At 38.5% G+C, this 27,345-nt stretch overlaps 1 protein-coding gene across 1 annotated transcript in view; it reads right to left on the bottom strand.

Annotated features, from left to right (window-relative positions):
- Positions 1-27,345, bottom strand: part of LOC124795862 (E3 ubiquitin-protein ligase highwire-like) — a 327,500-nt gene that overhangs the window by 211,216 nt on the left and 88,939 nt on the right. The window contains exon 11 of the mRNA XM_047259943.1: positions 19,720-19,803. Coding sequence (XP_047115899.1) covers positions 19,720-19,803 — 84 coding nt within the window. The remainder of the gene's footprint in view (positions 1-19,719; positions 19,804-27,345) is intronic.

Here is a 27,345-nt window from a genome sequence, read left to right on the forward strand (position 1 = left end):
CCCTCACAAATGAATGCTGCTTCATCTGACCATATTACGGTGTTCACGAAATCATCATTGGCTTCCTGTTGTTGTTGGAACCATTCACAGAATTGCATCCGCTGATGGCAATCTGCAGGATGTAGCTCATGCTCGTGCAGCACATTAACAACCGTGTGCTGCGAGACACACATCTGCCTCGCTATGCTATGTGTACTTCACTGAGGTTCTTGGTGTATGACCTCCAGAATAACTTCCTCAGTAGCTGGAGTATGGCAAGTCCGTGGACGACCCCCGTCGCATGATGCTGGAAGAAGAGAACCTGATACCCAAAGGCGCAGCTCCAGATGACGTAATACATTTTTATGTGGATGGCATCGATGGGGGTATCTAGCTGCATATTCATGAGTGGCAACACCAGCCCAGTGTATCCCATATGTCTGCCACACTGGTTTAGTGGTTTACAATGAGAAAATACTAAATGTGCACACATGTCCATTGGAGTCTGTCACGGGCACACTGTTGCCTGATAAACAAAGTAAGAGCCTACGGAATATCAGACCAGCTATGTGGCTGGATTGAAGAGTTTTAAGCAAACAGAACACAGCATGTTGTTCTCAATGAAGAGACGTCTACAGACGTTAGAGTAACTTCTGGCATGCCACAGGGGAGTGTTATGGGGCCATTGCTTTTCATAATATATATAAATGACCTAGTAGATAGTGTCGGAAGTTCCATGCGGCTTTTCGCGGATGATGCTGTAGTATACAGAAAAGTTGCAGCGTTAGAAAATTGCAGCGAAATGCAGGAAGATCTGCAGTGGATAGGCACTTGGTGCAGGGAGTGGCAACTGACCCTTAACATAGACAAATGTAATGTATTGCGAATACACAGAAAGAAGGATCCTTTATTGTGTGATTATATGATAGCGGAACAAACACTGGTAGCAGTTACTTCTGTAAAACATCTGGGAGTATGCGTATGGAATGATTTGAAGTGGAATGATCATATAAATTAATTGTTGGTAAGGCGGGCACCAGGTTGAGATTCATGGGGGGAGTCCGTAGAAAATGTAGTCCATCAACAACGGAAGTGGCTTACGAAACACTCGTTCATCTTATACTTGAGTATTGCTCACCAGTGTGGGATCCGTACCAGATCGGGTTGATGGAGGAGATAGAGAAGATCCAAAGAAGAGAGGCGCGTTTCGTCACAGGGTTATTTAGTAAGCGTGATAGCATTACGGAGATGTTTAGCAAACTCAAGTGGCAGACTCTGCAAGTGCAAGAGAGGCGCTCTGCATCATGGTGTAGCTTGCTGTCCAGGTTTCGAGAGGGTGCGTTTCTGGATGAGGTATCGAATATATTGCTTCCCCTTACTTATACCTCCCGAGGAGATCACAAATGTAAAATTAGAGAGATTCGAGCACGCACAGAGGCTTTCCGGCAGTCATTCTTCCCGCGAACCATATGCGACTGGAACAGGAAAGGGAGGTAATGACAGTGGCATGTAAAGTGCCCTCCGCCACACACCGTTAGGTGGCTTGTGGAGTATAAATGTAGATGTAGGTGTAGATGTATTCTGATCACAACTAGTCCATATCTGATGGACAGCGCTTACGGTATAAACACGTCACACTGTTCCACCTAATGCATATTATCCCTCTGACAGATATTGTACTGCATGATTCATCCCAACACCACTAATTGTGAAATGTTTAGTTTTCAATCACACTTTTTCCCTAACAGTAATAGATGTGATGTTTCCACAATCTCATTGATAGAATAATAATAATAATAATAATAATAATAATAATAATAATAATAATAATAATAATAATGCCTTGAGATATGTATTAAACAGCATGCGGTTACCAGACTCAATGTAGAAAGACATAATTAGTTGGACCTTGGTGATAACACATACAAGTAGTACCTGAGCTTGGACGAAGCACATTGCTAAGTATGGCCCTAATGAAATGTAATGGACCTGAACGAGACAAGAATAATAGTTGGTACTAATCTATGGGACCACTGGAGTAGCGAGCAAGGAAAACGGGCTTTGCATCTAGTAGATGAAGTGGAGTGAATAAATTCACGCCTACGATGTGAAAAGGGCTTCTTTCAAAGCTGACCGATCTCCCATTTCTACGACTGTAGTATGTAAGTGCAATCACTGTTGATGATTAAGATGACAGAGCCTCACCACCTGGACTATTTTTACCAAATAAAAAACATATGCCTCGTCCCAGGATCGAACCATCAACCTCCTGCACACTGATCTAGCCACAGCACCAACTGTACAACCTGACTAATATGTGCTGACAGAGGTAGTTACCATACATGTGGTTACAGTGTTGCCAGATTGCCACCCTTTAACATCCTTTTTCTGCTGGATGTACTCGCCAGATGAAATTTTATGATGGACATTTTTTTATCACTGGCATGTGGGGAGTCGTGCTGCAAAGCCCAATGCTTGAATTTCGCTTCAGCATGTTACAGAAAGTGTAATTATTTTAAACTATACAACTCTGAACTAGCCAATAATAAAAATATTATATGCAACTCTGATGGACACCTTAATTAATAAATTACAGATGTTAAATACTTGAAAAATTCTTGAGACATGGCTGTGTGATTGTATACTTCACTATGATCAGTTACAGTCATCACCATAGTGAATATGAGTCACACATCGCGTATACATAAAACTATTTTTAAGCTACAAAACCATAACAACATAAATAGCACTGTGTATCTGGAAAATGAACCAAATGGACAAAAAAGTCACATGTAGTACACAGAATATAAAGTCAATGGTTTCATCGTGAGAGGTATAACTGAAATATAGTTTGTTATGGTTTTTTAGGTTCAAAACTGTTTTGATGTACATTTAATATTCATTTGGTGATGGTCTAAGATCAAAACCAGTCATTACAAAAATATTAATCCACAGGAAGTTTCAAATCAGTGCACAAATTGCTGCCGAGTGAAGACTCATTCTGAAAGCAATCCCCCGAGCCTGTGGGTAAGCCATTTTTCCACAAAATCCTTTCTTCTGGGAGTGCTTGTCCTGGAAGTTTCACAGGAGAACTTCTGTGAAGTTTGGAAGGTAGGAGATGAAGTACTGGCAGAAGTAAAGCTGTGAGGGTAGGTGAGAAGTCACATTTGGATAGCTCCGTCACCAGTGCATTTACCTATGAAAGGCAACAGTACCCAGGTTCAAGTCCCGGTCTGGAACACAGTTTTAATGTGAAGTGAAGTTTCAAATCAGTGCACATTGTGTTGCAGAGTGAAACTTCAGGCTGGAAATGGTAGCATGTTTGTTCCTAGAGCTATCACAAGCATCTGATGCAATTTCTCTTGTACTGCTACTTAATAAACTGAAAACTTGTGGTATCAGAAGAATAGTTAAGTCTCTTACAATCATATTTACAAGTCAGACAACAGGTCACAATTATTGAACACAGAGAGGTTTAAATACTTAATAAGTATATCTCATGGTCCTACAGTGGCCTTAATGGAAAAAGTACAACTCTAGTTCTACAGTAAAGTGTGATGTGCCGCAAGGGTCAGTTCTGGGATTCTTATTGTTCATATTTTTGCAGAATAGCAAATTATTCACTATACAGATGATACAAAAATTGTTGTTAGTTTCTTGGTCAGAGAAGTAATTAGTTTGTAAGTAAGTGTTGTTACCTGGGAACGCAATGAGAATAATTTGGCACTGAATTTTTCTAGTATCTGCAGTGATATGAGGAATTACTGTATTCAAAACTAATCATTCAAGCTTAAAACTCAGTAAAACAAGTGTAATGTCCTTTCAATTACACCACCAACCTGACAGAGTGCAATGGAATGTTGTGTCAAATGACCGTATTCAGATAAAATTGGATGATATAACTGCATTATTTTGTGTAATGTTCGGCAGGCATCTGCCTTGCGGACATCACAGTTTAAGCACTGAAGATAATGTCACAAGTTCTGAATTATGACCGAATGGTGTATCTTACACATGGAATGGGGTGTGCTGCATACAAGCATATAAATAAAGTAGTCATCCTTCAAAAAATGCAGTTATGATTCTATGCTATGTCACTTAAAATGACTCACGTAAAGGAATGTTCAAGAGTAAGAAATCCTTCCAACTGCCATCATTAATCCTAAGATACAAGCAGTACAACATTTCAAATGAATTTATAACAGGAGAGATTGTGATTATCACCTGGCAAGGCATAACACAAAGAGTGCAGACAATAGCCCCTTTCACACAGGGATCACATTTGTAACAAATTTATGAAATGTATATTAAGTTTAAAGGGTAGCTGTTTTGCAGGGGCAACTCACTACATATTTCTATAGTAGTACAGTAGAGAAATAAACTGTCTTCATTTGAACCATATTATATACAAGCAATAGAGGTATGTTTGTAATTGATCTCAGAAAGTTATGACTTGAAAAATGAGCCCACAGTCTCTTAATTTACACCATATTATGTACAAGCAAGGGAGATATATTTATAATTGATCCCAGAAAGTTATGACATGAGTTATAAAATGAGCCCACATCTAAAACAAATCTTGTATTTATCTGGAGAATATATAAATCAATAAAAAAATAAATTTTGAAAACCTGTATCAAATTTGTTTGAATATTAATTGCCAGTAATGCAAAGATATTTTTCACCAATTCAATAATTACTTTAAGAGATAACAATATAAGGAATACAAATTGCCTTTATTTAATGCCAAATATGTCAGTTGTTGATTAAAAAGAATTGTCCCAAACAAAACATGTTCTTCAATGCTAATTACAGTACTCTATGTTCCTTTTTCTATCAGACATTTGTTAAAAGCAGCTCCATCTGATTCAAGTGTTCATTAATAGTAAATTAATGGTTACAGACGAAGGAAATGTTGCAGTTACAAAAATGCCAAACAAACACTGCATATAATTATTAATTCTTTCTCTATAATTTCATACAGTCTCTTAAAGTGGATTCTCATGCAGCATAATGGAGTACAGTTAGGTAGTATTCTTTGAATAATATACATGTTTTAGACATCAACTTCTTAACTTCATGCCACTTGCATGTGCAAACAAGGTTTTTTTTTTTTTTTTAAAAAAAAAGGAAATGTTATAATGCTACATGCTGGTAAGTATGATACAGCTGAAAGAAATCATTGCAACAATCAGAGCACATGCAAGCCAAGCACCTTTTGCAGTCACAATGTAGTTTGGCCTGAAGTAAACTAGTATTAGTAGTAAAAAGTGAATGATTAAACGGATATTTGCTTCAATTAATAAATATGAGAAATTAATTTGTTCAGTGTTAGTAAAGTGATTTGTCTGCATGATGTCCACTTCTACATATACAAAGCTAGTATTCTTTGTTTTAGATTTAATATCTATCTTGCAAATAATATAATTGTAATGAGCAATTAATTTCTCTCTCTGCAGCCTGTGATTTTTATGAATTCTGGTGATACGTAATCACTGCTGCATAGATAGATGTTAATTCACAACATCAGTGTCTCTAATAAAATAACTGGACACAGCAAGCTACTTGCAAAATCAAGTAAGAGTTTATATTGTTTACATTGTTAGCACACTAACATGACAACCACTCAGAACACAAAAAAATTGGAAAAAGTGATGGCAAACATAATGAATATGTCATAGAATCACAACCATCCTGGCCAGGCAATCCTGTGCCATGATTTGCACAGTCTGATAGCTCATACAAGAACACTGATAGGAAGTACATCAATCAATCGCAATGATCAGGACATACTTCAAGATATTTTAGCTGCACTTTAAAGCACTCTTTAGTGCACTGTCATTAGCATGGTTAGGATTAGGATTATCCCTTTTTTCCCTTCAACCGTGTCCATAATCCCTGTTTTCTCTTTATTTCTTTTACTATGGCCTCTGCTTCCTTTCCAGCCTTCTCAAAACTATTCCCCCTCTTCTCTAAGAAAGGAATTAATAGTTCTGAAAGCTAGGACAGCATTATCGCTTTAAAATTTAGATGTGTCCATCGGCAGTACTAACCATTTCATCTCCTGAAGGCAAGTATTGACCAGCAATTCTGTCTCATAATTAATTTATTAGATTTCTCAATTGAATTTTCCTTTGATACATAGGATTCATTCTGAATCAGTTACGTTCAGTTACTTTTACTCTTTGTATGAGTGTTTGTTTTGAAAACAAACGAAATCAACCTCGTGACATATTTTGCATATTTCCACTCAATAATTTTTTATAGAATACTTTTCTGGGGTAAATCATCACTTATAAAGAAAGTATTGATTTCACGGAAGCCAACAGTAAGAATAATACATGGTGTTCACCTGCCATCATCATATGAGCACCTCATGAAGGAGTTAGGTATTTTAACTGCACCATCAGAATACATACATTTGCTAATGATATTCATCATAAATAATTTGTCACAGTTTGATAAGAATAGTCATGTCTGTACCTACAACAATGGGTGAAAAATGACCTTTATTACCCATTATCAAAACTGTCAGTGGCTCAGAAAAATAAAATGTCTGACGGGTAGCAAAGCAAGTTTTAGATCTAACCTAAAATCATTTCTCTTTGTTTTTAAGCATAATTGCATGAGTGGGACTAAAATATAGTTCATTCATTATTGTTAACACTAATATAATGATATGTGAAACATGTAACTTATTGCAACCTCAAATAAATCAAAATGACTTACTGGTGCCAAAAGTAAAGATCAATGGGCACACACTGGACGTGCCTCCATGTGTGAAGTTCCTAGCCATCTAAATAGATAATAAATGAGGTGCTTAATAAATTACAACACAGAACTGCAGGCCATTATTTAACTTTAAAAGACAAAATGTGTAGTACTGTTGACAAGACACAACTATAAAAGTAAAATGTACACACTACCTACCTTTGAGTACTAATAGTTAATTCACTATGGAGAACAGGTGGAGAGGTTGGGGGACGTTAAAAAAGAAAAGCAGGCCAGCCAGATCCCAAGATGATAGGGGCCAACCTGTAGTGAAGACGAGGGTAAAACAAATGAGATGACATCAGTAAGTGGATAAAAGCTGAATTCTGGCTTCTTTTCACTTAGAAAGCTCCCAAATTCTGTTGAACTGATGACAGGATTGTTGGCATACTCTGTGTTTATTTATTTATTTACTGTTCAGTTAATTCAACCTTTACAAGGTGTAGTCTCTCTAATCTTAAGGTAAAGAACGCTATTACAGTAGCTTCTTCCATGCTTTTCTGTCTCCTGCTGTACTCTGCCAATTAAAGTGCGATACTGACCACCGTCTGTTGACTTCATTTTAAAATACATGAAGCACTAGTCACTGCTGGGCATCCCACAACAGCCACTGCCAATAATATGTGAGGAAACCCCCACACCGAGGTCCAGTGGTGAATGTATTTAAGTTATGAAAATAGCTTCTCTCACACTCCCTTATGACTTGTACTTGGTATTCTGTGTTCTCATGCAACTGTTGGCCCAAGGTTTAATGGACTTTGTAATTATCATCTATAATGTGAAGCCTGTATGGATAATTCAGAACATGTATATCTGTCTTAACAAGAAACTTGTACAGTCAACTGCTACCAGAAAGGTATATTCATTCTTTTCTTAATGTTGTCAATACTTAGAATAAAAGATACTTGTTTGTGTTTCTATTAACAGTGCAGGTCAATGCTCCCGTACACCATTTAAGATCCCACATGTGCATAAGACAAAATATAACAGAAACTTTCTTCAATTCTTTCTTATGATAGTCAGGTGGTCAGCCTTGTGATCTTCATCTTTCTCTGGGACTCCAGTCTAGTACTACCTGTGTCTATCTTCTGTCATTTCTTCAAGTGATATGTCCTGTTCATTTCCATTTTAGAACCTTTACTCTTTCCACAACATCTTGACCTCCTCTTGCTGCTTTTATGCCTTCCCTTCTTTTCTGATCTTTCTTAGTGAGACCCAGAAGTGACCTTTCCATAACTCTCTGAGCTGTTTGTAGTTTTCTTTGGAAAAACTCACAGAAAACCCAGGTTTTACAGCCATGTGTTCTATTTTCGCTAAATGCTGTCCTATGGTATAATCTCCTGGGATAATACAGAGGAGGTCAAGAATATTTGGTCTACAGAAGCTCCCAGTAAGAATATTATGTATTAAAAGTTTAATAGCTGAACATCTTGGAGAAGCTCCTTCAGGGACATCGGAATTTTTACACTCATCTTATCCCCAACTCATATTTGTGGTTAAGTATAAGAGCGAATTAGGATGAACTGTGCAATTCACAAGCACAACACTAAATGTAAAAATAATTTCATGTTTACTGCACATTCCTATCTCAAGTTCAATGATGAGTTTAACATTCTATTGCAAAAGTCTATCTCACATTACCAACAGACATCAGGTGTGAAATTGTAAATTCCCACATATCCAAAAATAAAGTAAAAGAATATCTCATTACTGCTGTACAATTTATTACAATATTTGCATTCAAGGATGTAAATTCCACATAACTCTAATGTTCACATTAAAGAAATACAGACGTTACCTGTATATACACAGTTGACGGTAGTCTGTGTAAAGTTGCATAAATGCTTAGTTTGAAGTGTGAGAGGAAACAGGAGATAAGTAGTAGAGAAGGACCAGCATGGAAAAACAATGTATATTGACTTCCCTAATAAATATGCAACTCAAGCACAGGTGGTATGCATACAGTAATCACAGAACTATTCTCAGCAGTCCTAGAGAACATTCCCAGCCTTAAATTGAGAAAACAAAGATGGGATGCATGTTAATGGAGCATATATGATCCACTTTCACTTTCCGTTTTGCTGTTGGCGTTGTACTGTTTGTCACAAGTGCAGAAAACTTAAACAATGAGTGGAAAAAATTAACAGAGTAATTTTGTATTTCTATTTGAAAAACACCTGTAATAATACTAAAATAATGTACAGTCTTAGACGTACAAACTGACTGCCGGCTGGCCGCCACAGAGGTTAAGTCCAAGTCGTTCACTTAAGGTGGCCAATAAAACTGACCGCCCTTGACAACGCTAACTCTGGCCATCTCCACAATCTAGCAACACTGTAAGATGCAGAAGTGTCAGGAGGAAGTATTATCTACTTCCGGGATGTTGTTGTGTTGTGTGAGCCCATGGTCTAGCGGTAATCGTTGTGCATTCTAAGCTTATAGTTGTGTGTTTTAATACCAGCTCTCGTCTAAAGTTATGAGTCTGATAGAACATCGAAGATAATTTACTTCATACTCCACCCACCAGTAATAACAAATACTTCAAGAAACAATTCTGCAGAACAGCTCGTGGCTGTGTCGCAATCAGAACAGCTTGTGCTCAAGCTTTTCCTTGCGCTGCAGTGGCTACTGGGCACCAGCCAGAGATCACTTGTCACCTGAAATCAGGCGCCATAATCTTGCAGTTAAGCATTGGATTTTGCATACTTGAAAGTCATGAACAACGGTTAAGCATTGTAAAATGGGTCACAAGTGGAAAAAGGTGTAACATCTGGAACACAATGTTTACTTTTGGTATAACAGAGGGGTGAATGCAGAGGAGGCAGCTCGAAAGATTTGAACTGTGTGTGGAGCGAGTGCTTTTGGGGGAAATACGCCAGAAAAAGATATTCCTGTTTTGACAGAAATCGTTCTGGCATGAATGGTTTTCCACATTAAGGAAGTCTTGACTACAGATATATGTTATGGATTACCATTTAACCATCATGCGACATTTGCATTCAACAGGCGAGGTTCAGAAGTCTGGTGTAGGAGTACTGCATGCTCTAATTCCAAACAACAAAAATCAACAGAGTGAGTATTATTGCTGTTTTGCTTCAACGTCATCAAGTCGCTCATTGAGCATTCCTATGCAATACTGTTACTGCTGACAAGTTATGATGCCTTTATCATTAACTTCCTAAAAATAAATTAAATGCTGAGCCCTACCAAAAGATGTAAACTAGAGCAAAGAGTAGTGTGAACACAATATTTTCCATCTGATGGCTCCAAAAATGTGTTTTGCACTACGAATTCTTCCCCAAGGATGTGTCCATCACAGCTGGAATTTGTTACCAACAATTGAGACACCTTTCGGTCGCAGTGTCAGAAAATCGACCAAAAAAACTACATCACGTGTGCTACTACATGATAATGCATTCTATTGATTTGAGAAACAAAATTATCCTGGAGATTGATAGGGAAGTCATCTCTCATGCACTTGTATTGAAAGAGAAGTCATGTCTCAGGCACTTGTCCCTCTGATCGTATACTCTTAAAATTTTACCTTTCCCACTTTTGATCCATCAACCATCAAAGTAATTCATTTCTAGATGAAAATGCCCTTCAAACTACACTGGTTTAATGACATCGTTAGAACTAGTAGGTTTCTACAGATGTAGAATTTGTAAACACCTTAGCATTGTCAGATAGTTTTAGATATTGTGAAAAAATACACTGTAGCTAATTAATTTCTCTTTGATGATTACTGTTGTGTCCAATAAACTAACTGAAAATGCAATTAAAACATTCACTGTACTAAAGCAAATTAAATTCAACTCACTACAGAAAATCATGATGGCAGTCTGTCTTAATAAAGCATTAAATATCTGTAAGATGACTGGGTGTATTTTAACACAAATTAGTAGGATATTACCGACTTTTGACTTCGAAAAAGGTCTGTATTTACTTCATGTTCTGTATCATACTCAAGTATTACGAAAATGTCACAGTTCATAGATAGAGTTATGTATTCACAACAAAAAGAAAAGTGGTATTACAAATTTTGCAGTACCATAAGGTTTTCACCCTAATACTAATGGGTACCGAAAGTAGCAAGACGAATCTTGCTCGAGCATTGTCTTATGATTCCCTTATTCAGTTTCTATCTGCCTGCTTGTAGCTCTGCTACAAAAGAATTAAAAATCTGGCTTTCAGCAAGCCTCAAAAGGCGAATGAAAGCAGGTTGCTCCTGGTAGGCAAGCATAATACCTCACAGCCAGCGAAGAGGTGCTGCTTGGGTGTCTTACTTATTGGCCCAGTAGCTGCTATGACAAATAAATCATAACATAACAGACAAGAGCAGTTGCATTTCTCATGTGGAATGACTTTTGTGGACTCAAAGGCATTAACTGATATCCTTACATCACATCTCAAGAGAAAATCACTCATATTATTCAACTGAAATGACATGATAATATCAAGTGAATTTAGCAGGATAGTTCTGTGCCATCAGGAAAGTAACTCGTTGGTCACAAAATGGCCAAACATATTCTGCGTTGTTGCCAAGTTTCAGTTATACTACCAGGAAGGATACCAGCTGATGTGTTCTGTGAGTGACCTCAGAAGTGGCTATAGCTTTGTGTCAAAGTTGTGAATGCCAAGGGCCAGAATATCCTCATTATATGTCAGTGAGTCTTACTCGCGTTTGTGTAACTAATTTTAGGGACTAGAGTGTAATTACCTGTAATACATCAATGCACTGAGTGCAAATGAAATGTCATACATTAATAACTGGGACAGTTATTTGTGTTTTACTGTATCAGTTGGACCGAAACCTTGAACGCATATTCACCACACGCAATTCACAATTTTGGAGCTTCTCCAGTGGTTGATTTGGCAATGTATCTTTGCTATACAATATTGTTGTTGAGATCGCTGTCACTGCCACACCCACGAGAAGAAAGGCCATGACCCAGCTTCTTGTTGTCAGCTTTTCTGATGCATATTCTGTCGTTGCTTGAAACATGTAGAATTAAGGTGAATTCGAATATTCCATATGGCGAAAATCTATGTTTCTTTTCTTTCACCTCTAACATTCAAAAAATAGTTACTGTAAGCAGCAGAAAAGCGCCTGTGAACCAACAATTAATAACACAGTCATAATCCATCTTTCATTTGATAATTGTGAACAACTGTCCTACACTCATACTCTCTGCTGGGAATATCACTTTGCTATGAAGAAAAATAATCCTAATCCTACTCCTAATGATCCAACTCCCCAAGACACTATCCAAATTGAACCCTGCATGGAACAGTTCCGTCTTCCGTCACAGCGGGACCCACACCCTCTCCAAACCTTCCAGGAATTTCTCACTTCCAGCCTTGCCTCTCAATCCTTCTTGAAAAACCTTAATCCTACAACCAACATCACCACTGCTGAAGCCCAGGCTATCCGTGATCTGAAGGCTGACCGATCCATCGTCATTCTTCCGGCGGACAAGGGTTCCACGACCATGGTACTTGATCGTCGGGAGTATGTGGCTGAGGGACTGCGTCAGCTTTCAGACAACACTACATACAAAGTTTGCCAAGGTAATCCCATTCCTGATGTCCAGGCGGAGCTTCAAGGAATCCTCAGAACCTTAGGCCCCCTACAAAACCTTTCACCGCACTCCATCAACCTCCTGACCGCAACGACACCCCGCACCCATACCTTCTACCTACTTCCTACAATTCACAAACCCAATCATCCCAGCCGCCCCATTGTAGCTGGTTACCAAGCTCCCACGGAACTTATCTTTGACTACATACATCAACACCTTCAACCCATTACATGCAGTCTCCCATTCTTCATCAAAGACACCAACCACTTTCTCGAACGCCTGGAATCCTTATCCAATCTGTTATCCCCGGAAACCATCCTTATAACCATTGCTGCCACTTCCTTAGACACAAATATTCCACATCCAGGCCCGCGCTGCGATGGAGCACTTCCTTTCACGCCGATCACCTGCCACCCTACCTAAAACCTCTTTCCTCATTACCTTAGCCAGCTTCATCCTGACTCACAACTTCTTCACTTTCGAAGGCCAGACATACCAACAATTAAAGGGAACAGCCATGGGTACCAGGATGTCCCCCTCGTACGCCAACCTATTTATGGGTCGCTTAGAGGAAGCCTTCTTGGTTACCCAGGCCTGCCAATCCAAAGTTTGGTACAGATTTATTGATGACATCTTCATGATCTGTACTCACAGTGAAGAAGAACTCCAGAATTTCCTCTCCAACCTCAACTCCTTTGGTTCCATCAGATTCACCTGGTCCTATTCCAAATCCCATGCCACTTTCCTTGACGTTGACCTCCATCTGTCCAATGGCCAGCTTCACACATCTGTCCACATCAAACCCACCAACAAGCAACAGTAACTCCATTATGACAGCTGCCACCCATTCCATATCAAACGGTCCCTTCCCTACAGCCTACGTCTTCGTGGCAAACGAATCTGCTCCAGTCCTGAATCCCTGAACCATTACACCAACAACCTGAAAACAGCTTTCGCATCCCGCAACTACCCTCCCGACCTGGTACAGAAGCAAATTACCAGAGCCACTTCCTCGTCCTCTCAAACCCAGAACTTCCCACAGAAGAACCACAAAAGTGCCTCACTTTTGACAGGATACTTTCCGGGACTGGATCAGACTCTGAATGTGGCTCTACAGCAGGGATATGACTTCCTCAAATCCTGCCCTGAAATGAGATCCATCCTCCATGAAATCCTCCCCACTCCACCAAGATTGTCTTTCTGCCGTCCACCTAACCTTCGTAACCTCTTGGTTCATCCCTATGAAATCCTCAAACCACCTTCCCTACCCTCTGGCTCCTACCCTTGTAACCGCCCCTGGTGTAAAACCTGTCCCATGCACCCTCCCACCACCACCTACTCCAGTCCTGTAACCTGGAAGGTGTACACGATCAAAGGCACAGCCACGTGTGAAAGCACCCACGTGATTTACCAACTGACCTGCCTACACTGTGAAGCCTTCTATGTGGGAATGACCAGCAACAAACTGTCCATTCGCATGAACGGACACAGGCAGACAGTGTTTGCTGGTAATGAGGATCACCCTGTGGCTAAACATGCCTTGGTGCATGGCCAGCACATCTTGGCACAGTGTTACACCATCCGGGTTATCTGGATACTTCCCACTGACACCAACCTATCAGAACTCCGCAGATGGGAACTTGCCCTTCAATATATCCTCTCATCCCGTCACCCACCAGGCCTCAACCTCCGCTAATTTCAAGTTGCCGCTGCTCATACCTCACCTGTCATTCAACATCATCTTTGCCTCTGTACTTCCGCCCTCGACTGACATCTCTGCCCAAATTCTTTGCCTTTACATATGTCTTCTTGTGTCTGTAAATGTGGGGATGGATATATGTGTGTGTGTGTGTGTGTGTGTGTGTGTGTGTGTGTGTGTGTGTGTACCTGTCCCTTTTTCCCCCTAAGGTAAGTCTTTCTGCCCTCGGGATTGGAATGACTCCTTACCCTCTCCCTTAAAACCCACATCCTTTTGTCTTTCCCTGTCCTTTCCTCTTTCCTGATGAAGCAACCATGGGTTGTGAAAGCTTGAAATTTGTGTGTGTTTGTTAGTGTCTCTATCAACATACCAATGCTTTCGTTTGGTAAGTTACAGCATCTTTGTTTTTAGATATATTTTTCCCATGTGGAATGTGTGCCTCTATTTTATATATGTCTCATGTCACAGCCAGCTAACTGGGACAAGCAGCAATCTTGGTTATGGTGGGTGATGGGGAGACAGAAACGGTGTAAAACAGGGTACGGGGGAAATGGATCTGGACAAAGTTGTGAGAGATCATGCTGAGCTGAAAATGTAGGTGCTGGCAGGGGCAGATTATGGTATTGATAATAGTAATGCTGAAAGAAAAAGCTGTGAGCATTATTTTTTATTATCACCTGCACTTTTTCCTAATCTTTATTTGTTGTACTCTGCCTCTCTCCAGTGATGATGGAGAATAGTCTTAAAACCAGAGACTCAACCATATTGTCAAGTTGTTATATTTTTAGGTAGGTTCATTTGTTCCTGATTCAGCAATGGTGTGGAAATGATGATAATATTAGGAAATATTTCTCATTCCTCTTGTGAATATCTTAGAGAAATAGGAATATGAATAGATACAAACAGACATGTCACATTTCAAGTTCTGTATAAGAATGCAATAGCACAGCGGCTTACGTGGTGCTTGGAACATTCTGCCACTCATTTTTTGGAGACTGGTATAGCTATCTCTCTGTGGCTCGCGAAGAAAAGCTCACTAATTTAAAACACTCGAAGATTCTGTGAAGGGCACTGTTCTTTGCAATCTTGTGCCATTCATTGGTTGGTGATTTGTAAAGCATAACTCAGTACAGATGCACAGAGCAAGTGTCGTAAAACAGTGTTTTACTTCACAGAAATCTAGAGGGAATATTGTGCTCTTTGTTTCTTCTAAATCTGTACCAGATGACACAGCAAATTTTGGTGGAAACTATTACTTAACATGAGCCACATTCTGTTGTATTTCTTTTCTAAACGGAGTGTGGAGAAAGATCAATATATGATGCAATAAAAAATACCCTCTACCACACTGTTTCCAATGGTTTTCAGGTTTTAGATGAGAACATGGAAGACTGTTAGTTCATCAAATACCTTAACACCTGCTGGAAAATCAGTTTTTGCATCTCATCAGATGCAACACTGCTCAACACAGAATATATATTCAGACTTCAACAACTGTCACAATTCCCTGATATTGGGAAACAACTGTACATTTTCAGCTACAGAATAAGATACTGAATTTCATCAGTCATGACAACGGTTACTAAATATTGACTGGGATATGCAATATCAGGACTCTGATACAATGAAGAATTACAGAATTCACACTCTCCACCCACATTACACAGCATGTTCCAGTTCCATTGGACTGCTTGTGTGAAATTCCAAATTGCAATGCTATCTTGTGGCAAGTTGTAGGGTTACGATCTTTGAAGTTTGAACTACAGCCGTGTAGAAGATTAAAGCACTATCATCACTGCAGCACTTGCCCTGGCCGTGAATGTAGCAGTACATGTGTGACTCTCATTGAAAAATGGTGGTGGAGCACCCAGTCAACATCAGGTTTTGTGTTAACTTTTGTGTGTGTGAGCAACAATTTGTCAAATTCGCCCTGAATACTGAGAGATAGGTTCCTGGTCACTCCTCCACAACAACTCCCCAGCCCACAAAGTGAAGACTGTGCAATAGTTTTTGGCAAGCAAACAGATCACAGCCCTGGATCACCCACTGTATTCGCTGCATTTAGTTCCAGCCAACTTCTGGTTGTTCCCTCAATTGAAGTTGGTAATGAAAGCACGCTGTTTGATGCAACTAAGAACGCCCAAGGAAATTGTACTTCAGTACTACGAGGGGCATTTGAAAAGTCCGTGCAAAAATAAAAACTACTGGCATGTTTGGGGTAAAACTTTTTTTTTTTCCGAGATAGTCTCCTTTTAGACTAATACACTTCTTCCAATGCTGTTCTAATTTGTTGATCCCTTCTGAATAATAGGAATTTTTCTAAGTCTGCAAAATAGCAATTAGTTGCTGCAATCACCTCCTCGTTTGAATAAAATCTTTGTAGTAGTCCGAGGGAGCCAAGTCTGGAGAATTGGGGAGGGGGGGGGGGGGGGGGGGGGGGGGAGGGGAGGGGGGGTGAAACGAGTTGAAATCCTATTTCCATTAATTTTGTGACCACAACTGCTGAGGTGTATGCTGGTGCACTGTCGTGATCGTAAAGGACTTTTTTGCGGTCCAGTCACTGGCATTTTTCTTGCCACTTGGTTTTCAAACAGTCCAGTAACAATGAATAATATGCACCTCTAATAGTTTTACCCTTTTCCAGATAGTTGATGAGGATTGCCCCTTGTGAATCCAAAAAGACAGTTGCCATAACCTTTCTGGTCGAAGGAATGGTCTTCGCCTTTTTAGGTACAGCTTCTCCCTTGGTAACCCATTCTTTAGATTGTTGTTTGGTCTTAGTAGTATAGTAATGTATCCTTGTTTCATCCACAGTGACAAAACAATGCTTAAAGTCCTGCAGATTCTTCCTGAACAGCTGCAAACCATTCTTGCAACACTTCACACGATCCCGTTTTTGGTCAAGTGTGAGCAATCGCAGAACCCATCTTGCGGATAGCTTTCTCATGTCCAAATCTTTATGCATCATATTATGTACCCATTCATTCGAGATGCCCACAGCACTAGCAATTTCACACACCTTAACTCGTCTGTCATCCATCACCATATCGTGGATTTTATCGATGATTTCTGGAGTCGTAACCTTCACAGGGCGTCCAGAATGTTCAGCATCACTTGTGCCCATATGGCAACTCCAAAAAATTTGAAACCACTTTTAACCTGTTCTAATCGAAGGTGCAGAGTCACCATAATGTTTATCAGTCTTCTCTTTAGTCTCCTGTGTCATTTTGCCTTTCATAAAGTAATGTTTAATCACCACACGAAATTCTTCTTTGTCCATTTTTTGACAATCACTTGACTTTCTTGATTCACTCGAATGCCAGACACCATGAAATAGACCAATATGGCTGAAACTTTGTGTGCGTTCTTTCCAAAGATGCTACTTACTAAACATGACCTCGATACGCACCGGTGGTATCATCTCTCGGACTTTGCATGGACTTTTCAAACGCCCCTCGTATATGTGATTCCAGAAAAGGACCACACTGACTGTTTCAAGACATTTTTAAAATGATTTCATCTGTGTACTGATTCAGGGGGAAACTATTTTGAACAAAGACAGTGATTTTGTGAACTAATCTATGACCCTTATTTTTCACAGCTGTAGGCCCAACAGAACTGGGACACACTGTGTACAGTTCTAAATGTACATAGTTAGGAATAGGATGGCCTACCCCATGGTACAGGAGCTATTAATTTAGATGTCTATAAAGGACATTATGAGCCAAACTACACCATTCCCTCCAACCCTTATAACAAACACGAGCACATGTGCTGCCACTAAAATATTGTTGACAGATAATGGCTACTATTCTGTTGAGATCCTGGCATTAAACCAATCAGTCAGTCCTGAGGGGAAACTGCAATGCAAACATATATTACATATAAACTGCCACAAAAAAGTACACCTTTTCAGGGGTTTCCAGTTCACTCAAGATTTATTATTGTAACAGTGTATATGGAGTACATGAAATGAGTATATTTACAAATCAACAGCAAAAGTGGTTCCGAGGTATCAGGTACCCATGATGAAATACCCAGCACAGGTGGAAATGCACGCTCTGACTCTGGCATCAAGTCGATCATACAAATAGTGAATACTGTCATGGAATATGTTATGCCATGTCTGTCCGACATGTTTGCGTAGTTGTGTAATAGTTGTTGGTTGATGAGTCACACAAGTTACTTCTTGTCCCATCATATCACACACATGCTTGATTGGAGACATGCCTGAAGATTGTCCTGGTCAGGGAAGCTGCTGCACGTTTTGTAGAGCACACTGAGTTTTATGGGCAGCGTATGGGAGATCAGTACCCCGTTGGAATGATACATCACCTTCCTGTTGCAAGAAGAGCAAAAGAATGGGTCTAACAACATTCTGCACAAACCTAGCACTGGTTATTGTTCCCTTCAGAAACACCAAAGGTGAGTGAAAGTTGTGGCTTATCGCACCCAGACCACAAGGCCTAGAGTGGGGCCAGAGTATCTTGGATGAATGATCTCTACAAGACAGCATTCACCAGGTCTCTGTCGTAGATGCACTTGCATGCAGGCAGAATCTACTTTCATTGCTGATGATCCATTTTCCAAGTTATCCTCTGATGACACCAATTGAGCTGTGCATGATGATGCTATGGCATGAGTAGAGGATGGCCTAGAGGTGTGCATGCTCATACATCCACTGCTAATCAGTTCAGAACAGTTTGTGTTGACACATATGGATTCACAAGCCTCTTATCCATGCTATGGAAACTGCATGATCTGCCACTGCTACCCCTACAATATGATTTTTCTTGCGGATGTCTGTGCTGCATGGATGATCATAACCTTGTCTACAGGTGTGAGAATGTTCACGTGATTACTAATACCAGAAATGTTGCATAACTGCCACAGGACATACAACTCGTATGACAATTCTCTGTAAGGACCATCCCAGCACTTAGAAGGCCACAATTTGACTCCTTTCAAACACACTCAATTGGCTGTCGGAAGGACAAGTGCATCTCTGTGGCACGGTTGCTTGCTTGCTTCACACATCTGCTCACACTAAGCTTCCTGGCTGCGAGCATTCCCTGTTGAAGGGTACACACAGATGGCACTCTGGTAACTATGCCACTATGCTATCTGTTGGCGGACAATGTTGAAACCATTATCAGTACATTTACTATCCCCATGTAATATATGCCATTATCGGACCAAAATCAATGCCGTCTTTTCAGGTGTACTCTCCCTACTCCCCACCAGCGCATTTATCATGTTAAGAGTGCAGTAAGGGTTCTAATTAATGTGGCATGCAGAAATACTATAAAAGTTTTCTTGATGCTGTCATAATTACCACAGAAACACTTAGCTCCACTGGCATTATTTCAGATACAGTGATTTAATACAGTTTAGTTACAGAAAATTTATGGATTTGCACAAAGTTCTTATTACATCTAATTATTCTGATACATTTTGTTGCCACTGAACATAACTGAGCCTCAAATTAAAGATTATAGATCATTTTGCAGTTGTGGCAGAAGCAGCTAATTTTCTTGGATACAGTACCCAATGGTAAAACTCCATTGAAAACTTATTTATATCATCACTCAGTGAGACCACAACCCTTTCAACCAACAGAACATGAAGTACATGTGCATGTATGCAATTATTTTGATACTGCAAGCGGTAAAAAGAGACCCAGCTTACCCAATGAAGAGATGCCCATGCTACGAGGAGAGCCACATGGCTGGGGACTGCTGCTTGAACTTTCGTGTGGTAACAGTCTTCCACCTGCTGGACAAGTGAACAGCAATAATACTTGCCCCATCTAACTGCTTCATTGTCTTCTCATTCAATCCACTAACCCCCAAGTAACAGCTAGTTCAAAATGTATCTTAGTTACCCATACACACTACACAAAACTGTTCATGATTTCATGAATGAGAAAGCACACAGCTTTGGTAATTATATGTTTCAGTTTGAGTATATAGATCTTTTGGAAAGAAAACAACATTTTCATATTTATTTTTCATGCAAGCAACACAATTCACAGAGCACTGAAGCCTCTGATTCTGAGATAAATTTGAAAAAAATATTAATCTGTATGTGATATAATGGTGGCATGTTGTGGTAACAGCATGTGAAGTGCATTTCTTGTGGCTAAAGACTTCCATAAGAAAGAAGGCATAAAACTTAGTTATGCATTTTTATAAGGAGATGTAAGTGAGAAATTAATTTTATAATACTAAACTGCACAACTTACACAGCTTTTTAAATGGAAAACAAGGTAGTGCACAAGTAAACAAAAAGAAGAAGCCATGAACCATATTCAGAAATAGGAACATATTCAATGATTTCTTGAAGTGTGTAGCCTAAGACAGAATGTTACGTCTACAAAATGCATTATTTTAAAAGTAATTAAGTAAAGCATATATTTGTAATTTTTGTGCATGTTTCATTACAGTCATTATTTTTGTTGCAGAAAAGTGATATATCTGACAAGAAACAATTACTTGGGAAAAAGCACAGATTTGTAATAATACAAATATCAAAGAGCATAGACAGGGGGCTACATTAAATTCAAGTGAAACTAGAGCTGCATTTTGTGTACTATTTCATGTACTTATAAGGTTTCTGAATCTGAAGCTACATATCACAGTTAGCATTGATAAACTCAAAAAATATTCTGTACAGTGGAATTAAATGAAATCAACTTCAAAATTAAATATTTCTATTGCCAAATTTAAATAATGATGCTAATAGGTGAAATGAACACACAAAATTAAGCAAGCATTCTTAATTTACTGATAACATTACTCGAAACAATGTGGCAGACATATTGCTATTACTCTCAGCACAAGCAAGAAAGTTGCCATAGAAACAAAGTTTAGCTAAAGAGACAGACTGTGCAGATGAAACATATGAATGGCACAATACCTGCTAAGACTGTACCACTGCCAGATGGCACGGTAACAGAGCGAGTGCCGACGCAAGATTGTCTGCTCAGCAACGCTACGTGGGCAAGTGGTAACAAGGAAGGTTATTCTTTAGAATAATGCTTGTAGTATCTGGATAACTGCCAATAAGTTAACTATTTACTACAAGCTGATAAAGAGTACTATTTGTCTAATTCATTTACTTTATTAGCAATACAAAAAAAAAAAAAAAAAAAAAAAAAAACGAAATAAAGGTATTCCATGTATGAAAATGGCATTTATACAGCCTACTAGTATGGAACATAAAACATTAATGGTGCCTTATCAAAGCCGTAAGATGCTGTATGATTCTTTTTAAAATTATGGAAACAAATAAAGTCTCTGTATGATGACAAAGAAGAGTTTTTTTAATTACAAATAATTTTGGGTCTTTTTTCATTCAGGTCCTTTTATTTTCTCTCTCTCATTGCACTGTCATTAAAGAAGATTATAATTCAGTATTTGTGTATGTGTTATTCCTACTGACATCACTTTTTGTTGAAAAGTATTCTAAATAAAGTAAGTCTGGATAAACTGCGAGTGACAAGACGTTATTTTAAGTCATTTACTATTTGGCAAAGAGGCCTAACTGGCAAATTGTCCCTTGAAATGTCCATATTAAAGATGGGGAAAAATGTATATAATATTTCATATCAGTCAAGAAACACAGCAAAGAGTTACAAGAAAAACACACAGGGAAATCACACCTTTTGTGCCACAGTTTCATTAAGAAAAAAAAAAAGAAGAAAGGAAAAAATAAAAGAGATAAAGGAGATTGGTTCACTGCCAATTACTGAGTTATGATAGTGTGGCTGTAAATGGAATATCATATTATTGTGTGTGTGCATGTGTGCATGTATATGTTTTCCTTCTTTCCTCGCTAACAGTTTGCCTCCAACAGCCTTTCTTATGCTTATATTCTGTCTTTGTGGCAGTCACACAATTTTATACAGTATATGGTGTTTGGATATGATGAACAATAACCAGTTAATGAAATACACTGTTCATAAACTCTACTCAACAAATTATCTCATCTCTTAATAGACAATCTGTAGGCTCTTGTTGCTTATATTCTGACTTATGACAATGATAATCCCAGTATCTGTCCGCAGTACATTCCTTACCCATTTGGAATAAGAGCTAAGAGCTGGAATAAGAACTTTGGCATGCTATCAGATAAATTCACATGCAAATAATCACTGCAGTACTCTATTAAAATAAATTTCACAACAAAATTACTTTCTAAAATTTCAAATAGATGAACAGAATGGCTACATTTGGTAAAAATGAGGGCCAAGTTTTAGTTGCCAACAACATATGAAAAGGCGAAGGCTAATTTTAAACTGTTCCACTATCCAAAGGTCTCATATGAACAGATAAGAGTTTACAAGTTCAGGCAGGGGAGTGCTCATGCCCGCTGACAATAGGAAGTAGGATGGAAACATGTAACTACAGCAGTAACTAGAAGGTAACATTTAAAAAAACTGTAACTGTTTGATGAAATTAGAAGTATACAATTGGACTGGCCATTGGAGGGGAAAACAGCCTACTGGAAGAAAAAATTAAGTTGAAAACCCAGAAGTTAGGTAGAATGCATTGGTGGATGGGAGAGATATGTAAATAAAGAGCAATCTAGTAGCCCAGTAGAGCTGAATTTACTTCCAAGGCACAAACTTAAGTAAATGCCAGTAGGCCTGTTAGAGATCCATTTGCTAAGAAGACTGGATGCAAAAGACAGCGGTTTCAAAAGTCTTGTCAAAAAAATGACAATGGGATACACATGCGTGACCCTAATCTCCATTGGGTCATTTAGCCAGAAAAATGACATAATGTTCGGTCAATAGGACAACCTTGCCTTCAACTACGACATGTGTACTTTGCTTATGATGGGCTAACTAAAATATGGAAAAGAAAAATCTGGTACTTCATGGGTAAGGCTGATGATGTGGATGACACACTTCCTCAGAAAAGAATAGAAAAGTGTCAAGTTGCGATGGAAATAAAAGTAAATCAAGAGACAAACATCTGAGAGTCTAAAATAATGCAAAATTTAAATCAACAAACAAGATGCAGAGCCCAGGAACTCAATTTTACATAGCAAAACAAGTAGCAGCCATCACATAAGAACTCAGAGAGCAAATGCTGGCTGTAAGCAAAGACAAGCAGTACTAGTTAACGGAGTGAAACAGAACGTGAAACTGATACAAAAACAGTGATGGAGGTGATGACAGGAAAATACTAACAGTGACTAATTACAAATAAATAAGACTGTGAAAAAGCATCTACATATGACAAACCACTGTAGGCCGGAGAGGCCATTATCATTTGTGTTCTTTCTCCCCATACATAGTGTCTTTACAAGTGCTGTTATTTAGTATACAAAAAGAAAAAAATACAAATCCGAGTTAGTAATTTCTACCCATCACCTTTTTTTACATTACAGTAATAGAAATTCTTCTACAGAATAGAAGGAGTAGTCAAGGAGAAACTTTCTCATTTTGTTACCAAATTTTACTTTGCTGTCTGTCAGGAATTTTTTATAACTGGATAAGTTAATAAAAATTTTTGTTGCAGCATTGTGCACCCCGTTTTGTGCTAAAGACAACCTTAATGTGGAATAATGTATACTATTTTTCCTTCTGTTATAGTAATTATGTACCTCATTGTTTCTTTTGAGCTGTAGTGGATTATTTACAACAATGATTTTTTACATGGCTCTTTAGTGTTCTTTCTGATTAGCTGATTACTCCACATGACATTACTGAACGAAAATATTCGAAATATGTCAACTTACTGATTTGTCTCCCTCCAAGATTTGCAATGATTCTAAATGCAAATGTAGCTGAACTAAGTTGTTTTAGGAGTTCCAAAATGTGTTTTTTCCAGTTTAAATTCTCATCAATATGAACCCCCTAAGAATTTTGACGTTTCCACCCTATTTATTATTTCTTCACCATGTTACACTTATCACTGGTCCCTTATCATTGGCGTAGTACCTCTAGATGCGCAGCACTGAGTATGCTATGTCTTTTTCAAATTGAGTATGAGACCACTTGCAGAAAATCAGTCAATGATACTTTTAAGAACCTTTTTTACGATTTTTTCTGTTTCTGCGCGCAAGCTTGGATTGACTATGATACTAGTGTTGACTGCAGAAAGAACTAATTCCATTCATTGTATACCAGGCAGAATATCATTTACATACATGAGGAACAGCAGCGGACCAACGATTTAATCTTGCGGAGCCCCATAAGTGATTTCTCTCTGGACAAAATTATGTTCCCGGAGTACATTGCTTGAATTACTAAGTGCAGCTTTCTGTATTCCTTTGGTTAGGTATGACATTATCCATTGGTTGGCTACACCACCAATCCCATCAAATGTCCATATATCTAGGAGAATACTGTGATTCACACAATTAAATGCCTTAGAGAGGTAGCAGAAAATACCAACCAGTGCTATTTTGTTATTTAACACTTGTATAATCTGGTGAGTGAATGTTTAAGTAGCAGTACAGCAACCATCCTGAAACCCGACTGTGATTTGCTAAGGATGCACTACCATTGATAAGATGAGATACTATTCTAGAATACATCATCTTTTCAAAAATTTTGGAGAATCATATAATCAGTGAGACATGTCTCTCTTATCACCTTTCTTAAAGAGGGGTTTAACAATCGCATATTTCAATCTCTCTGGAAAAATGCCTTGAGTTCCTGATGCATTACATATTTCAGATGAGACTGGGCTTATTGCACAGTTAGTAATTTTGAGTAGTTTGTAGTTTCCCTTTCGCAAGATATTTTAATCCCTCTAGTGAACCATGGTTATTTACATGGCTCTTTAGTGTTCTTTCTGATTGTGATTTGGTTCATTATAAATAACATCCTGTAAATTATTCTTAAAAACGTTAGTCCTAAAAATTATTCTAACTGAGGAGAGCTTCTGTAAAGTTTGGAAGGTAGGAGACGAGATACTGGCAGAAGTAAAGCTGTGAGTACCGGGCATGAGTCGTGCTTCGGTAGCTCAGATGGTAGAGCACTTGCCCGCGAAAGGCAAAGGTCCCGAGTTCGAGTCTCGGTCGGGCACACAGTTTTAATCTGCCAGGAAGTTTCATATCAGCGCACACACCGCTGCAGAGTGAAAATCTCATTCTGGAGCACATATAGAATAATTACACAAAACTGCTAATTTCTTTTTAATGCTGTATTTTATGGACTATTTTTTTAAAAGAAATATCCATAATTTAATTTTAAAAAACCAAGAATTGAAATTTTTAGTGAACAAATAGATGTTAAACTCCTCATTGTCTGCTTTTAAAGAAACATTTTACTTTTCCAAAAATTTTCTATTTAAAGTTATTAATGTTCCAAAAAGTTTGAATCTTAAACATTATTTCCAAAATCCAGTAAGACAGTTTTGTAGGCTAGATTTTTCTGGTGCCAGAAATAGTTTGTTAACTATTCAATTTGGAAAAAAATTTAGCAACTTTTGGTGGGCTTTGGGAATCCTTGTGGAAGTAGAAATCATTTCCATAAAAACCATAAAACAGTAATATATTCCTGGTTATGCAGCTCATAGTTAAACAGACTACCAATTTTGCCAACTTTAATCATCAGCAACCAATAGCTACATTGTTAATGTCATGTAAAATCTAAACTCCTTCTCTCTGCCGCCATCAGTCAAACTGTACAGTTACTTTGTGCAATCAGTCAGTTTAATAACATAATGTAATCAGTCATTTATATGTCACTAATAGTTAACTGATTCATCACCAACCACCAAAACATTAAATATTGTCTTATCCAAAAAGTGTGAATCTATGTATTAAGTTGCCACTAGTAGACTATGTCTAATGTAACTGCCTATTTATTTTACTTGTTGGCACCATCAATTGTGATTAAGTCAATCATCAAACAATGACTTTGGTTATAAATAAACAAGAAGAAATTGAAAATTAATTATTGCAGCATGGTATGCATTACTTTCAGTGGTGCCTCGTGATCATGTGCTATTGTGTTACATCACACTGTGAATACCACACAAAAATTACAGCTGGAATGTGAGACAGAAATCACACTATAATTACATTGTTTCTCTTTGGTTGTGTGTTAGAATGCAAATAAAATGGATGAAAACATGTTTTTAGTGCTCTCTCTGTGACAACTAGAAACCAGTGACAAGTACTGGAATGATGCTCAGACACACTACAATAAACTCGGACAAGGGTCACAGCTGTCTGTTTTCGACTGTACATGCTCTTATATGATGTCATCCATGCTGGCACTACAAGTGTTACATTACTCACAGCACCAGGTCAGTATTGGCCTGTGAAAGTGCATGTATAGTATTGTGCAAGCAACATGGTTAATTCAGTAGATAATCTGTAAATAGGCCCTTTCCCAGTAGATCTTTAGAGGAGAAAGTGAGAGTTAAAGAGTCAGGTAGACCAGCTCCAAATTTAAATCTAATAAGGGGAGGATGTGGGATGAGACCCACTAGTCTGGTCAAACTATGCGAGTACAAGCACGTAAATTCCTCTTTCAAGTCCCTAGAACATTTCACCTGGAAAAGATAAAGTGCTCACTATAGATATATATGAATAGAGTATGAGGGATTTTGAGCAACACTTGATGTATCAATGGTGTGGCACAGTGGTCAAACGCATCAACTGGCAATTTGTCTGTGCGGGTTCAATTCTCGCTGCTACTGACCCCCGCCTCCCGTCTCTGCTGCAATGTTAAACTATTAATTACAAAATTTAAATATTGTAATAAGAGTTGTTCGCCTTGAAGGGTGACATCCAATGACACTACACTCGACCCTCCTGCTCCACCCCCACAGAGTGGGAGGAGGATACACTTTGAAATCTTCAACAAGACCCCCCCACCCCCCCCCCAATTTTTATTGCAGATTCCCCCCCCAATTTTTATTGCAGATTCAGATTCCGTGGGAAAATACGTAATTTTTGTATGGAACAATTTTATCACTGTGTGATAGAAGGCACTGCAATTGACGTAAATCAAAATGGGTCACAATCCACTGAAACTTGATAGTATCTCAGGAAAATACCCAACAGATTGGGATCACAGGAGTGTAGAAGGGTGGTATTCTTACATTCTGTAATGTGATACCATTGTTTTATAGCAAACCAAAGACTACAAGACATTAAGGTGTCATTTTTATTAGTGTAACTATCTTCACAGGTGGTGTCAAAGTGGAAGGTAGTTGGAACAGGTGATTGGTTTGTTTATCAATGCAGTATAAACTACATTTAGTGTTACCCAGGAACAATGACATGGACATACTAGTATTTTGTTCCCTTTGGGCTGAGTACTTGTTTTGGGTGAGTCCTATT

Source organism: Schistocerca piceifrons, chromosome 4 (genome assembly GCF_021461385.2).
Source record: "Schistocerca piceifrons isolate TAMUIC-IGC-003096 chromosome 4, iqSchPice1.1, whole genome shotgun sequence".
Lineage (NCBI taxonomy): Eukaryota > Metazoa > Arthropoda > Insecta > Orthoptera > Acrididae > Schistocerca > Schistocerca piceifrons.